A 16,730-nucleotide genomic window follows, 5' to 3' on the forward strand; every position below is an offset into this window, starting at 1 on the left:
GGTTTGTCTGGTTAATTCACTGGAAATTCTGGAAACAAACTATAACTTTGTCCACAACTATTGCTTTAATAATATTTATTATTTTTAAATGATTTAAAGGTAAACTCAGTGCATGTCTCAAAAATAGGAAAAAGGCTGTATATTTTAAAATCTAAACACTTTAATAAAAACTCACGGTAAGTTAGTGAGTTTGTATGTATGTTGTGTGGGACGTCCTTCTTTTTTCAGTGTTCTTAACATGCATAATTGCTCCCAGTTCACTCTCATTCCTAATGAATGAGGCTTATGATAAGAGAAAAGGATGCACACACACAGTAGAAATACTACAGAACTAGGCATTTTTCCATGTGCCATTTCATATCTCTACAGTTCAGATCATAAAAAGCATTGTTTTAGTAAAAAGAATGTCACTTTCGACAGACGCAGTAGGTGAATCATTTCTGGGTAAGTTACAGTCGCACTAATGTAAACCCAATCGTAATGGTATTTTCACATCAAGTTCACTTGCAATTCATATCCAGGGCGCCTTAAAACAAACTTGTCAATTCGGGTTTTGTTCACTCGCATTTTCTGTATTCTCTGCGGTATTGTATTGTCCATCGGGCCATCTCATCAGGTTTGCTGGAGAACCGATACACTGCGTGCTGTCTTCTCGCTTTCCCTGCATGGATGATTTCCTAAAATTAACTGCCTTGGAAACTGAGCATAGTTAACATTGCTTCATCTGTGTATGATGTGTCTGTTTTTGAGGGACAGGGACACGCCGCAGAAGTATGAAGTAAAGAAATAAAAAAAAAAGTTGTATCTGGTCCTTTTAACCGGCCCTTTTTATGGACCAAAGGACCACAAACACCCCGAGATCAGTTCCAAACGATTGTGTTGTTTTAATTCGCGTCCTGGTGTCTAATGGCGCACCTCAGAGGCGCAACAGAGGAGCACCTCTTTCAATCGATTTGTCTAGGATGCCCCCTTCAGTGTTCTTTCTTTTTGTTGTACGAATGCTTCATTGTAGACCATAAAAATGCAAACTAATTTAATGAATTTACGTCCCCGTGTTATGTCTGCTTGATGCTGCATTCTTGAGCCTATCGGTTTTATGCTGCGCCTTTTACAATGAGCTCGGTTTGCTTGTCATTTACCTTGAAGGGAGGTGTGTCGCTCTAACACTCTTGTTGTCCTGTGTTACTTTGCACTTTCACCGCTTTATAGCAGTGGAACCTCAGCGTTGCTGCCTTTTGTACAGGCTACGTACATGTCCTTGTAGACTCAAACAACACAAAAGACACACATCTCCACAACAATCGTTTGCTACTGTTTCTTAGCAATTGGTGTTTAAAGTTGAATGTGAATGCATTTTTTTCGTAGTACAAATTGCAATTGACAAAAGTTGACCATTAAAAGGTCTGTTTTTGGCATCCTGGTCTGATTCCGTCATAGAATCACACCAGTCAAACGAAACCAATCAGTCAAACGAAATTTATGTGAAGGTGCTCTATAATGGACTCGCTTGGTTCGGCTGTTTGATCCGCACAGAGGTGAGATTGGGCTCCCTTGGACCAATGAAACATTGACAGTGAATAATCAGACCAGGACGCGAATTGAAACAACTGAACCGAGACGTCGGACGATTTGTAACTGAGCTCGGCTCGTTTTTTTATTTCTGGTATGCTTTTGAGCTCGTTGCTGTTGATATTAGCGTCCTCACCCTGGCCATTTTGTGGGAGTCTTGACACCGATCCTAAGGCTGGCGGTAGTGGGAACTACTACCATCTGTACCTGTGCAAGCATTTGAATCATCGACGCGGAATTAAAAACTTCGGCAACATCAAATGTCATCTAATATTTGACGATATTTCATAGATGAACTGGTATACTGTACAGTATGTTGTATTCGTAGTTGAAAACCGTCCATGTTACCTGCATGGCTCCATAGCTCAGTGGTTAGAGCACTGGTCTTGTAAACCAGGGGTCGCGAGTTCGATCCTCGCTGGGGCCTCGTTACTTCTTTGTCATTTTCAAATGACATAGATCATCAGACATAAATTTAGTCAAGCATATTATAGTAAATTTGATTCATAACCTATATAACATACGTCTACCTTAGCAGCACGATTGTCACGGTTAACAGGTAATTGCCTTCAAATACATATAATTATGAAGTGTTCTACAAACAACAATACATTTTGATTAATTTTCATTGTGTCGCCTTAAATCTTCGCTTTACAGCCTCGGCTGAGTTTCTCTGCGTGTTGAAAATGCGTTAGGAAACAAAATTTTGAAATGCTTTATTCCAGAAGAGGGTGCTACAAACCAATCGCTGCAATTTTTACAGCAATCATTTGCATACCAACAAAGCACATTTTCAGAGATTACTTTAGTTGTGACACGTTGTCTTTGCTGTTTGTAACACTTAACAATTGACTGTCTTTTTGCTTTATATTACGAGAATGCACAGTCTAACACAAACTCGTGTGTTTTTATTCCTGTGGAATAAAAAAAAAACATCATTGTACGGTACATGCATTAAAATAGCAAATTAAATTGCAGAAAAATGAAAGTGTAGCTATTTATATACATTACTTTGCCAATTCACTCAGTGTTAAGTATAGATAATTTATGTCTGAATAACATATGGCATCAACATGTATCACATGTATCACTGTCCCAGCATCCTGCTGCTCAGTTGCAGAGTTCGACCCAGAGAAACAGCGTTACATGCTTATAATCATCTCTGCCATGTAGAACAAACATGTGAAATTAAGCAGGGTGTGATTTTAACTGGTTTCAAAACAATCCAACCTTGCTACCATGCAGGAGAACAAAAATGTGAATCTTATATTACATTTAGTTATCTGACAGACACTTCTATCCAGAGCAACTCTGAATCCTATGTGTCTAGTGTGTGCATTTTTCAGGCGAATAAAGACAACTCATTAAACTGAACATATTTTATTGCCATACATTACAGTATTATATGACAATTTATTACTTAAGTCCTATGACTTCAATAATTATGTAGTGTGCTCATCAACTGTTTCATCATCAATTATTTACATACAGCACAGAACTTAAGAGCAAGTAATCATTTCTCAGTCTAAAAAGCTTTAGGATCAAATAAACAAAAAGAAAATACAATACAACTGCATATTTATTGTAAAGGCAAACAGAAAATAGACCCCTACCAATAGGGGCACTGTTTAAGCTAGACTGCTTGTAATTTTGAATGAAACACAATGCTAAAAAGTAGGCAGCACCATAAACTTATGAAAAAATCACTGTTATGTGTTAATTTAAACTATAACTGCCTCTTTTGAGCTTGTTGCTCTATTTTCCCATATTGACCCTGTAGATTCAATTGCAAGACGACTGAAAGACAGATTGCTTTGATTTATCAAAATGTTGTTCACAATGTTTATATATATAACTATGGCATAATTGGTTATATGTTTATATATATATATATATATATATATATATATATATATATATATATATATAAAAACTATGACATAATTGGTTAAATCATATGGCGTAAAACCATATATTCATAGGTTAAATGAGCTATAATTGACTGCTCAGAAGATGACAGTAAAGAAGCGTACTGGTGATATTAAATTGGTCCAATTAATACTGAAGCCAAAAGTGGTTTAGGAAAAAAATGTGTCATTAAGAAGGCTATTGTATTGAGCAAGGTAACGTTAAACTGGTTTATATGTATGCAAACATTGTCTCCCGCTGGGGGAGGCTATCAGTCATAACTCTGGCAGCGAGCTCTCACAGTGCAGACCACGCCTCCCCGGGGCCTGAGGGTTCCCATGTCCTGGACATCAAACAACTGTCCCGGCATCAGCTGGAACTCAAACCTCTGCAGTATTTTAGCCACCACAATCTTTGCCTCCATCTGTGCAAGGGATAACATTTTATGCATATACTACTTTGCAAAGGCCTTTTTGTGTGTCCATCTGTGTTTGTGTGTGTGTGTGTATGTCTGTGTGTATGCATCCATGTTTTCTCTCACCTGTGAGAAAGTCTTTCCCAGACAGGACCGTGGGCCCAGGGCAAAGGGGTAGTAGCTGAAATATGGCCTACAGAGAGAGGAAGGACACATTTCCACACCTCATTTAAACAGCACATGAGGCTACAACAGCAAGAAAAAACCCTGATTATTCACTCACATTATTGATCTTCCAGAATGAAAGTGTGACTGAATCCACTGAGCTGATGTTTACACAGAAAGAAGGGAAATACACTGGCTAAAGTGCATGCCGAATAGCTCAGTCAGCTAAGGAACTCGCTCCAAACACAGGCTGAGAAGCACAGCAAACTGGCCTTGTTGCTAGATAGGTTGTTATGGTGAGATGAGCCTGAAGTACAACTGGTGATATCCAACATTTGTGGGAAAAGGGTGGAAAATACATAAAAATAAAAAAGATAAACCTCAGTGGGGGGTTAATTATTGTAATATTTTAATGAGAACCATATATTATTGTAATATTGTATTAATCAAATGCTTTTCGCCAATCGTCGTTCCTCCACCCTTTCTTTGTCACAGGTGAATATAAACTGGTCCAGGGACTCAAGAGACTTAGAACAGGGGACTTACTTCTCAGCATCGGGGTGGAATCTATCAGGGTCAAACTTCAGAGGATCTTTGAAAAATCTTTCCATCCTTCCAGTGACATAAGAGCTGACCTGATTGATCAAGCAAAAATCAGTTATGACAGAGCATTACAATGACAAGAAAGCATCAAAGTGCACATCAGCCAATCACAGAATCAGATACGTTATGCCAACCAATTACAGAATCAGAAATCTATGCTACTCAGCAACAGAATCAAATCACCACCAACCACCACGTACCAGAGTCCGAAGAACATAGTAAGTCACCAAATCAGAAACATCAACCAATAAATTAATGAGAAATATACAGCAGCCAAACAATGGGGCTGCAGTGTAGCATAGTGATTAAGGAGCAGGACTCATAAGGTTGCTGGTTTGATTCCCCACGGGCGCATTGCTGCTATACCCTTGGGCAAGGGACTTTATCCATGATTGCCAGCTACCAGCTGTATACATGAATAACACTGTAAAATCCTATAATTGATGTAAGTCAGTTACAGGTTTGCTAAATTCCAACAATGTAAAGTAATCAGAACACAACTCAGATATTGAACAAAATGAAAAACATACAAAAACTGCCACACCACCCGGGACATGTATCCCATCGATGACCATGTCTTCACTGAGCCAGCGAGATGTACCAGGAGCTGGGGGATAGAGTCTGAGGGACTCCTTTAAGACCTGTTAAAGTGAAGCCCATTAGCCAGCTGCACTGTAACATGGGAGATAATTCATCAATGCTGAGATACCCACTTTGCTGTCCTTCCTGTCCTGGTGAAAGAGTCTTGATTGGAACAGACAATGGATATACTCATGACAACATCACAAAGTGCTGGAGACACTTGAGCATGCTGGCCATTTAGGTATGGACTGGCAGGCTACATCCTTTTGCAGTGAGGAAGAAAGCATTCACAGTTTCGTAGACGCAGGTGATGGTATGATCTAGCATTGAATCAAACCTGAGTTAGCAACGGCTGCTGAGAATTCACTTCTCTATGGAATCACGTGATGCTGTCAGGTGTCTGCTTAAATCTCTCGTCTTGACAGCACAGATTTACCATTCTCATTCATGAATACTCACGAATAGGTGCACACTTTACAAAGGAGAGGCTCTTAGAAAAATACTCCACCCATATCTACCCATATCATAGTGACTGGAATAAAGCACAAAACACAAAAGGTTCCTACTTACACGTATCAAACAGTCACCACTGTCCTTTAAAGATTCAACAATGTTGAGACAAAAAATTAATTGTCAAGCACTGAGTCTCTAAAACCTTGTAACTAGCCCATCTGTGTGTGAGCAGCTCATATAATAAAGGTGCCGTATTAATGCTTTGGTTCTTTTTTACAGCACCTGAGATAAGTAGGTCAGCTTCCCAAGATCTTCATACTCAATCTCCTGCTTCGACCCAATGACTTCGTCTACCTCCTTCCTCAACCTGAAAGACAAATCCTCTGAGGATACCATGACCTAAACAAACAAAACATCTTATTTTTCAGATGGCACCAGTTTATTAGTGTTCATTTCAGCTGCTCCATTGTGATCCATCTTCTTAACTTACTTAGCTAGTATTTCTGGATGCCTCCCCAGTTCCATTAAAGTAAATGCAATCTGATTGGCTGTTGTCTCTTGTCCTTGTAAAATATAAAAAAAAGCATGTGTCAGGGAACCCCACAGGTGTTGAACTTGGGCTGCTAATTGTCGGTCCTGTTTTTGTCTATGCTCTCATTTAACGCTAAACTCTAAATGAACTTGAAGGATGTCTCACCGGCGATGAAAAATGTCACAAAGTTGTCCAGCATCTGCTCATGGTCATCGTCCTTCTCCTCTTCTGTAAAGATCAGTTTAAAGCATGGCCATGACATAACTTCACACAAATCCAGAGTTTACCTTGAGTGTGTGTATGATATATATAAGTATAAAGACTAATTGTACTAAAAGTACAAACATCTCAACTATTTTGGACAAACTGTTTTGAGTGGACATATGAGTTGGCTCTCTCCACAGAGATTCTATCTCTAAATCCAGAGACATTTAGAGCCACCACATACATAGATGTTGTCAGATGCACTTCCACTGGTTGAAAGCCCATGAACGGCTTGAGGTTCGCTCAAATTTGAGCGCAGACAGAATGTGAGCCTACCGGCGCATTGGAGGATCTTGGTGAGGATGTCCTTGGGCACATCCTCCCCCTGAGTGATCGTCCTCTTCCGCTCCGCGATGCATTCCGCCCCGGTCTTTCGCAGCAGCTCCACGGCCTTCTTTACTTCCTTCCTGAAGTCCCAGTTCCAGGGAAACAGCTGGACATGAATTGGCAACGCGTGTCTACGTGTAAGCGGAGTTGTCCACTGTTGCTTTGCATTCTCCAAGGAAAGGAGATGTCTGTGCTTACCTCCATGAATGGATTTCTGAGGTACTCAACCATCCCCTTCAAACACAGGGTTATGGCGTTGATAAAGGGTGACTCAGTTTGGTTCAACAAATCTAAATCCATCCCAAAAGCCACCTGTAAGAGAAGCAGGAATTCAAACATCCTGTCAGCTTTGAGTGGGGTTAAAAACCCATCCTGGCGGCAACAGTCCTTGCAGGGCCACTCAGACCTGGTCCTAGAAGGCCTGCAAGGCTACTAAATCCTAGTCCTGGTGGACCACAGTGTCTGCAGGGCCACCCAGACCTAGTACACAACCAGTGTTTCTGCTATCTACACTCCTGTATGAGTCATTGCTGTATAAAGTTCAGGGAATCTTGCACAGCTACAGTCAGCCAGGACTACATCTTAGCAATACAAAGAGGAGCGGTGAGGGCCAGGACACCTTAGCGATGACATCGAGGGTGACGCAGTTGACCAGATGATGCAGTTCCGCAAGCTCCTTGCTCTCCGCCTTCTCCTCCAGCTTCTCCATCAGGCGATCTGCTCTGTCATTGAAAGTGCCCACCAGCCCGCGCAGGTACCTGTCAATCACAGGATTAACCAAGCTAGCCTGTGAACACTGGATGCACATAAACACGTCAAAAACATTTCCACATATCTTTTCTAATGTCTCAAAACATTCAACCAACAAATAATAATCACAAGAAATAGTCTTACTGAGAACATCTTTTCACATTTCAGGTCAGTTGTAAGTGTGTGCCATTTTAAAAAATGAGGGAGACTGGGGCTATAACATCTAAGATTACCAATAATTTGAAATCTTTTTTTTTTTAGAATTTCTGCCCAAATCAGCTGAGTAATTTTGTATTCAATGTGTACAATGATCTAAAAATGTCACATCAATGAATAAATGCATTGGGAAAACTCATATCACAGTGATATTACAATTGAATATTTTACTATTAACTATTCACAAACCTGTCTGACACCCTTGTACATTCTAAAATCGACGTATTCCCAGGATTTGTCAGTTCAGAACCATATCATTATACTTGTTGTGGGAATCTCCATTTCCCAGAAGTCTGTTCTACAATCTTCAATGTGTTGCACAATCCACTGGACCCATATTCATAACAAGGAAATCACTCTGATTGGCACCTTGGATTGTTTCAGGATTTAGCTGCATGCCTGATACTCAACAATAAACAATTTGGACCTTTTCAACAATTATAACTAATGATTACAATAATAACCACAACAATAATAATACCGATAATAATAACAACAACATAATTAAAAAATAGGACTTTTTAAAGCAATTGAAGATCACCTCAGGGAAGATTAGATCATCACTTACGAGTTGCTGAAGGCGGGGTCCATGATGCGGCGCTGTCTGTACCAATGGTCATGGTCTGCGTCCGTCACCAGGCCGCTCCCCAGAAACCTCAAAGAAGATGTTATCGAACACAATAATTAAGATAAAATACAACATGAAATAAACAAAAGAGTACGAAATACATCAAAATACACACAAAAACTACTCCACCAAAAAATTATTATTATTAAAGCAACGGAATATATTTCAGGATGAAAACGAACCAGACACAAAACCTCTGTAGGCCTGATTGGCTTTTGTCTTCATGCAAACACGACCTCCTTCTTGTAACAAAAAGGAGTTCGCGACACCTTTGTCCACATGAAAACACATGATACAGCATTAAATGGAAAAGTTCACAGCAAGTTTGGTTTGGAGTCCAAGGAGGGGTCACACTTGGGCATTTAGTTGAGGTGGTTGACCCTGTTCCCCAGAGGCCATTAGCAAACAGGTATGTGAAGAGGACAGAGGTGGAGACAAGAAGAAATAAAGAAAAGGTGAACATGCGGAAAAGGACAGATAAAGGGGATATGGAGATGGGGAACAAGATCGATGGGGGAGAGGTGGAAGTGGGGAACGGGATTGACAGAAGAGAGATTTAGATGAGGAACAAGACTGATGGATACTAGGATACAGTAAATATGGATGTAGATAGTGGAACCAGCTGGAAGAAGTCAGTGTAAATGTACTTTGGTGACAAAACCGGTTTAGTTGGTTCTAAGAAATTGCGTGAGAGAGGACAGACTGAAAACCTCTATAGAGCTTTGGTTACAAATCCAGAAGTGTCTCAAATCAGCACCTGCCTGCAAGTGCAACACACAATTTACAGTTAGACCATGGCTAAATTAAACTTCAGAAAACTTTTAGTCAGGAAACTCCTTGATGGCACTTCATCTCCATGGATCCACACCGATACACACAAGCCCTTCTGTGGGAGGGAATTCCTCCTTACTCTCAGTACTGGCACATCAGGCACCGAGACGTGTGGGCACTGCCAACTCGCACATATCCGTCTGCCTCCTCCCACCAGTCTCCCAATGGGCGTCCCTATAACTTCGGATTCCACTTTTTCCGGTGCTGCGGGTCACGTGTTAATGTGCCAAGATAACGGATACGTCAAACGGTGCCTCATTCGAAATAGCTATACGCCTACAGTGCTAACAACTCAACAAGGCGCAAGCTTATTGTCAACCAGGGAGGCTGATTTGAACATTAGCTTTCACAGCACGGTGCTTCTTCACAGATTTAAGCCTGCGTTTCCCATTGAAATGACTGCACGAAGCACAAGGTGAGAAGGGCTAAATTAATTCCACAGGAGCAGAGGCTCTTTTGGGGAGGTTTATTCCACATATACCATGAGTTGATGTTAGCCTTAATTTGATTTACTGCATGAAAAAGTAATATAGTTTTTTTTAATAATTCTAATGAAAACAGTTCATGCACTCTTTACATGAATCCGCAGATTATTACAAACTATTTTTAATGAGATGAATCTAAATCTAATGTGGGAGAGGCTGTTTATTGGCTTGTGACGGTAAAGCAAACAAATCAGTTTTGATTAATTTCTACCTCAGAAATGCCTCTCTTACATTCTTCCACAGGAAAGGAGGCTCCATTTAAACTCTGTATGAGTCATGATGGTGATGTAACATCAATGTCATCACATTCTCACCCCTCACAGGAGCTACTGAGGAATTACCTTGTCCCAAACATGTAAAAAAGGCGTTTGTAGACTAAAGGATCCTTGGGGTACTTCGGAGACATCAGGAACTCCTACAGGAGGTAACAATAGAATGAATTGGTCACAGGCTTCCACAAGATTTCCTGTTTCATGCATACAACAATCTTGATATATATATATATATGCAAAAATATCTACATGATTCTGAAGTTCATGTTTAAAATCATGGACAGCAGCACAAGTTTCCAATATACTTTTGTGGCCTCTGGACATGTGATGAGTAACACAACAAAATGCAGTGAGTTGAGCCGACAGACAGGTCCATATTTTTCAGCCCTGTCAAAGAAAAACAAAACACAACTCACATTAAAAACACTTATTCAGGTTTTCTTAGGCAGTTTTTCACAGTAGTTTCCTGAAGTCCATCTGCAGTAGAATTGCAATCTACAACCAACTGGGTTAAAAGTCCTGTTCTTTTGTCACAACACAATGATGCAGTAAGCTTCCAAACAATCTAAAAATCTAAGACATCTAAAAAAAAACCCTCTGTCAGACCTTTTTGGTAACAGATGGTTATTTAAGATGAGAGTGGCAATCAAAACCCTGAATTTTTAGGTGAACTCAGTAATTTATTGAAATGTAGCTGGGTCTATGAATGACGTATGTGGGTGCTTCTGTATTAAAATTTGAGTCCGTGGAGGGGTATAACTGCTCACCATTCCAAAAATTTGTCGTGCACGACTCGGTCTTCCCGCATCTCTCTCAGGATCGAGGCTGAATGTCCGAACAGAAAACTACAGAACGTTCAGATGAGTTTTCAGTCACAGCAACGCAATACGATGTTTGTTTGATATTTCTTAAAGTCTTCTTACATAATTCTTTACCCTTCTGTACTATGGTCTCTGTACCCGTGTTAAGGGGTAACTGGGCGAACTGTGATCTCCTCAATATCAATTTTATCATAAACCTTCGACTGCACTATAACAATCAAGTACCCTTCATTTGAATGTTTTAAATTCAAATAGATTTGATTCGTGGAGGTAAGTGGTAAAGCAAGTCCTTCCATGAGACCATGTATCATTCAGAAAAATCTAAAGACATTTAAAAACAATGCTAACTTATATGTTTGATTTTTTTACTTTGATTGATCATATCAAACTCTAAATACTGACTGCTGAAAGAATATTAACTTACCTGTCTCTCGGAGGTCCGGGTATATGATCATACTTCATATGAATATATTTTATGTAGAGACAGTAAACTACAAATGCAAGCACGAACACAATCGATATACCGTACAGCGCCAGGCCAGCCCATCCAGCAAGTGTATACAGCAGGGCCATCTTTTCAACAGATTCTCTTTTTTAACCGAAAACTGCTGTTCTGAGAACTGTCTTAGAGGGAGCAACACAGCACCACGAAACGTTTACCCCTTCCGGGTTCTTTAGTTGTCGAGCTTTCTGTCACAAAGGTAAAGCTGACAGATCACGTAACGGTAGCCAGGTGCAGTGCCCACGAATCCCAGCACTCCGATGATCGCCAAAACGAAAGCAAATAAAACATTAATAATTAAATAAGACCTAGTCCATGTCGCTTTAACTTTTTGTGCAACACAGTGGCGCTATATATGTTGCATATCTTCAGATTGTACGTAATCTCATTTGTGGCGACTATTTAAGAAACAGGCCTACGTGCGCTGTTGAATTGTGTTGTCTAGCGAAGTGTATTAAACAACAGCTAAAGTTTGTCATTCATAGTTTCGGGTTTTTCCACCAGAGGGCAATATTGTAGCAATGCAAAATATGCTCTACTAGTTTTGGCAAGTACAAAAGTCCAACACCGGTATCTGGGCTACAGTGCAACGTAATGAGGTAGCTGTACCTCTGAGGACACGACCTCGGTTATGTTTAGTGTGGAATAAATTTGGTTCGATTTTAAGAACGTCTTTATTAGTTTCTGTGGGTCAGAATATACTTGCGTATAAACCAATTAATTCAAAGACAGTTCCCAAACTTCCTTATTATAACATAGCATAACATTATCAAGCCTTACCATGTTTGGTCTTTAAAAATTTTGTCAGCACATAAACAGCAGACCAATAGAGTGTAATATCGGAAGCCCGACTACCAAATAACTAATTTATCAAGGTCTCGGTATATCGGTAATATTTACGGTTTCTGTTTAGGAGGTGCAGCCTAAATGAATTAATGCAAATGTAAATTTGTTTTCGGGGAAAAAAATCAAAATGATAGATATCCATCCCCCATACGAATCTTGTCAAATTTTAGCCGGCCTAGCGGACAGACATGATGTATAGGACATTTGTCCTGTATAGGATAGTGTAGTGTAGGATATACTATACTGTAGGATAGTATAATATAGGATGCTTTGTCCGGAACAATTGAGCCCCATCCTCAGACACTGCATGGTAATAATGCGCACCTTTTGAAACGATCGTGTGGCTTACGATTCCCTCTAGTGCCATAATGCTACTAGTTGTCTCGCCCCCACACCTCTAAGAGCGTGCTGCGGAGGTATTTGTGTAGGCCTACACTCTTTGTCCGTGCCACATTAGTTGTAGCAGGTCCATTATCAGCTGCCTGAAAACCTTTAATATTTCATACGTTTCAATAACGTGTAGTAAACATATAGGATATTTTATTAGTTATTTGGTGATCAGGTTCAAGTTGTGAATCATCGACATAGCCTGAAGAGTGCCATGGTTAGAAATAATTCCTCATCTTGTCAGAATGTCGGCATCTATCAAGGGTACTCATCACTATGTCTCTCTGAACCAGATTACTGATGCTATCCTGCTTCCAAGATCCAACCTTTGTGTTCTCAAACTTTGGTCAGTTAGAGTACACTTGATATTAACAGCATCTGTCACCTTGAACTGATCCTGTACCTTTGAAACTGACCTGCTGGGATGGTAAGCCATTTAATGGAAAGGGGCATTATGATTTAGTGTATTGTGTAAAATTACCATTTCGTCATCTTTGCTGAGGTGATTTGGGGTAAATACCATGCCCAAGGCTGCAGTGGCTCACCAGGGATTGGAACTGGCAACCTGACACCTACTACCATGCTATGATGAGATGTGTAAATGCCAGATGGCTGCTGATAGCTGGTGTTGAGGCTACAAGGCTCACTGTTCATAATTACCCAGAAATAATTAGTTATGCAATTCGTATGAAAAGTAACAAATAGTACTTGATGAGTTAACAATTATTACAAAAGTATCAGTCAGCACACATGTCATCGGAGGTGTTTTAGTGGTGTTTTTGAGCCTAAAATGTTTGAGACTTGTAGCATCAGTAAGTAGTACATTCTGTCTTCTGTGTATTGGACAGGATGAGGGAATGGGTAGAATTTGGACTGAAGGAATGTGTTCTTAGAAACTAGAGCTATTGTTGTGAGATATTATTCATTGTGGTTTTGATTGATTGATTTGGCAGATGATAAAAAATGACAGATGCCAGGCAAACTTGCAGAGTATTAGAGATTTCAGTGCAGGATACAGCATACCCCATAAGAGGCAAGCCTCTAAAAAGCAAAGCCAGATCATTCAATTACAATACAAGTGTATTTTGCAAGTGTAACTCTGGCATAAATCATTATTGCAATTAGTTGTGGCCTATGAGTGCAACTGATTTGGTGAGCAGCTGGACCACACCATAACTCTCTCCATCTTGATTGTTGAAGCTAAGCCAGTGATGGGTTTGGCTTGTACTTGGATGGGAAAGACCAGGTTCCTGCTAGAAGTGGTGTTTGTGAGCCAGTAGTGGGCAGTCTTCCCTCTGGACCTTACAGGAGACGCTAATTTTCAGATGAGATCTTAAACTGATGTCCTGACTCTCTGTGGTCATTAAAGTTCCTGTGGCACTTCTTGCAAAGAGCAGGGGGTTGTGGTTGTGGGGTACTGGTGTCCAGGAGAATGCAAATATGACCATTTGCCCCAGCTTAATTGGCTAAATAACTCCCTCCCTCTCCACCTCAGCTGATTTGTATGTGTTCTCATACAAAATGGCTGCCGTGAATCACCTATGTGGATGCTACACATTAGTGGTGGTTGAGGTGCCCCCCCCTTCACTGCGAATTGCTTTCAGAACATTTAAAGGTGTGATATAAATGTAATCTGTTGTTATTATTTTTCATTACCTAAAGAGTCAACAGGCAGGTGTGTTGCAGATGCCAAAATACTGACTCTAAATAATGACTCCAGTGCTGAATTTAAGACTGATGATACATATGCGCTCAGAAGTGCTTGCAGTGAGGAGGAGGGCAGATCAGAACATCGTTCTTGTATAAACATTACCATTGGCTGGATAACCCCAAACGCTTGGAAACCCATGTCTCGAAGGATTGCGGTCTATCCATTGACATCAATTGCCATACGCTTGTTTAAATGTTCTAATCATCCTGATACTAAAAATACAGTTGACGCACATTGTTAATACAGTGAGAGGCATAGAGAGCAGTGACGCATTTGTTTGGTTTGAATCGTGTACACAGAAAGCCGTCATGGACGCAGTCTTATGATTGGCTCTAATGAGACACTAACAAACATCTACGCTGCCTTCTAAACCAGCATTGTAAACGGTGCATGTTTTCTGGATGTTGACTCCAGTGGAAAAGGCCATGAAATGATTGACAGAATTAACCGCATTCAACTGTTTAATAGGCAGAATGAGTAGTTATGCCAACAGGGTGGAGAAACCTAGTGGAATGACGATGTCTGTCACAGTAGTCTTGAATCAGACAACACAGTGAACCTTACATCGGTCACTGTCAACGTCTGATTTTTCTTGCTGAAATGTTTCATTACCGGGACGCTGTCTGAGGCTGTCTAACAGCAATGGAGTATTATCATCAACATTAGATGTGCTGACCTGAACATTCCTTTCCTCTAGAGACTAGTGACGTGGCATATAAGTAAACATACGCACCAATCGGTCACTCCACAGGACATGTAGATAAATTTTAGCCCCTCTTTTTTTCCATCTGATCTTGCTTCAAGGGACAAATTGAATCATAGACCACAAAGAGAATTAGCATTGAACTTTTTGATATCCAAGGAATTCTGGAATAAGCAATTGCTCAGACAACCCTTTGATTGATGAATTTCAATGCAAAATAGTGTGTGAGTCCCAGAGCAGAATTATAAAGGTGTAGAAAGGAAGCTCTATCACTGACATGCAAAAAAGTGTGTGAGTCCTTGAGCAGAATTACAAAGGTGTGGAAAGGAAGCTGTATCACTGACATCCCATACAACCTTCGTGTCCCACATAAGACAAGACCCAGAAAGCATTATATTGGACTTCAATGGCCATGAAAAGTTAAGGACATACAGTTTCTGAACAAAGACAGCCTTGCGCTAACTTGGCAACCTCTTGCTCGTGTTCAATGAAGAGCTCTCAGCCAGAACAATCGTAACTTAAACTTGTTGCCTTTGTCACTGTACCATACCATCCAAATTTAGGAGGTGAGTCATTATCAAGTAATGATCTCTATCTGTCCATACAGCGAAAAAGAAACAAAAGCTCACTGAGCTTTTCGATCCTTGTATCGAAATGAGTTTCATCGCTTTTTTTAAAATGAATTCGACCACTCTGAAACTCCTCCACCGCTCGTCCCTCTCCAGCCTGACTGAGGTCCTCGACGTTGTGATTCCCAGCCGAGTGAATGACTGCTTCTGAAACTGTGCACATAGGGAGGGGAAGTAAAACAGAACAGTGTATCGCTGTTCAGAGCAGAGAAGTGTGGCCAGCATCTGGAAATGGATGTTTGTTTCTTGTTTGTCAAATCGACAGATCTGTTTCCAGCTCAGCCGGATGAGGTGTTCGAAGGCTACGCTCTATGTCTGAAGACGGTGGTTAGCAACATGCTAGCGGGTGGGTTCTGGGGGTTCATATTCATCTCCCCCTATTGACCTGCTCCACGATACCCTGATACCATATTGGGCCAATCAGGGGTCAAGTGAAGAGACTGATCGCATGACTGACTGAATATGATAGCATGACATATTATATATGTGGTAACAGCAGATGGCGCTGTATGTAACTATTACTTCCTCACCTTCTTTGCTGTGCTCCAGATCTGCTATCTGCTTGCCTTCTCCTGGTCCTAATCCAAAGTATGTAGAGTAAAACAGTGATTGTCATCCAGGATCAATTTTCTAAGAGCAGAAAGCTTCTACAGTAAGTTTCTTCATTCATGGCATGCATCCTGCAGACAGTGATATAACGTGTCTTTGAAAGACACAAATGAACTAAACAGGAGCACTCTTTGGGTGTCATCTGTGATTAGCGGGAATGTATGTTAGTTGAATGCACTCTTTTCCTGACTCGCAACAGGCAAGCTCATCATTTGGCGCATTTGGAAAAGGCATTTCAAAAGCTGAAAAATGTGAAAAGGCGTTTGATTGAGCTCAGATTTTCAGCTTTTCAGAGGGGGGATTTTGGTGACAGTCCTGAAAAATCAGTCTCATCTGAAGTCCCCTTGTCCAGCACCTGTTGTGCAGAAGGTAAAAATCTTCAGCATTGTCATTTATCTCACCAGCCTGAAAAAAATTCTGAAAAGACCAATCTGTATTTATGTATCTTTTTTCTCAGTACATGCAATATTCTACATTCCTGCAGAAAAAAGAGAAAAGATTTAACATGAAGAGGACTTGGCT

At 40.5% G+C, this 16,730-nt stretch overlaps 1 protein-coding gene and 1 non-coding gene across 2 annotated transcripts; one reads left to right on the top strand and one right to left on the bottom strand.

Moving 5' to 3' along the window:
• The first annotated feature begins 1,923 nt into the window (after window positions 1-1,923).
• Window positions 1,924-1,996, top strand: trnat-ugu. Its single transcript has one exon. It is a non-coding gene; the product is annotated as a tRNA-Thr (tRNA).
• A 1,597-nt stretch (window positions 1,997-3,593) lies between these two features.
• LOC118792521 (cholesterol 24-hydroxylase-like) lies at window positions 3,594-11,777 on the bottom strand. Its single transcript, XM_036550393.1, has 15 exons — window positions 11,246-11,777; window positions 10,768-10,845; window positions 10,306-10,387; window positions 10,070-10,143; window positions 8,353-8,439; window positions 7,438-7,576; window positions 7,017-7,130; window positions 6,768-6,924; window positions 6,393-6,455; window positions 6,186-6,258; window positions 5,978-6,062; window positions 5,191-5,301; window positions 4,604-4,692; window positions 4,019-4,085; window positions 3,594-3,901 (listed from the first exon to the last, which is right to left on the bottom strand). The coding sequence occupies exons 1-15, from the start codon at window positions 11,392-11,394 to the stop codon at window positions 3,749-3,751; spliced, it is 1,521 nt and encodes a 506-aa protein (XP_036406286.1). The 5' UTR covers window positions 11,395-11,777; the 3' UTR covers window positions 3,594-3,748.
• Window positions 11,778-16,730: the final 4,953 nt, after the last annotated feature.

The sequence above is a fragment of the Megalops cyprinoides genome, chromosome 17, assembly GCF_013368585.1.
Source record: "Megalops cyprinoides isolate fMegCyp1 chromosome 17, fMegCyp1.pri, whole genome shotgun sequence".
Lineage (NCBI taxonomy): Eukaryota > Metazoa > Chordata > Actinopteri > Elopiformes > Megalopidae > Megalops > Megalops cyprinoides.

What these genes read in the sequence shown, in the direction of transcription:
- LOC118792521 (XM_036550393.1), bottom strand. Translation starts at nt 11,394, where the DNA reads ATGGCCCTGCTGTATACACTTGCTGGATGGGCTGGCCTGGCGCTGTAC. An exon ending in AGCTGACCTACTTATCTCAG is followed by an intron (nt 5,302 to 5,977) that starts GTGCTGTAAAAA and finishes TCACTTTAACAG; the next exon opens with GTCTTAAAGGAGTCCCTCAG. An exon ending in TGGGAAAGACTTTCTCACAG is followed by an intron (nt 3,902 to 4,018) that starts GTGAGAGAAAAC and finishes TCCCTTGCACAG; the next exon opens with ATGGAGGCAAAGATTGTGGT.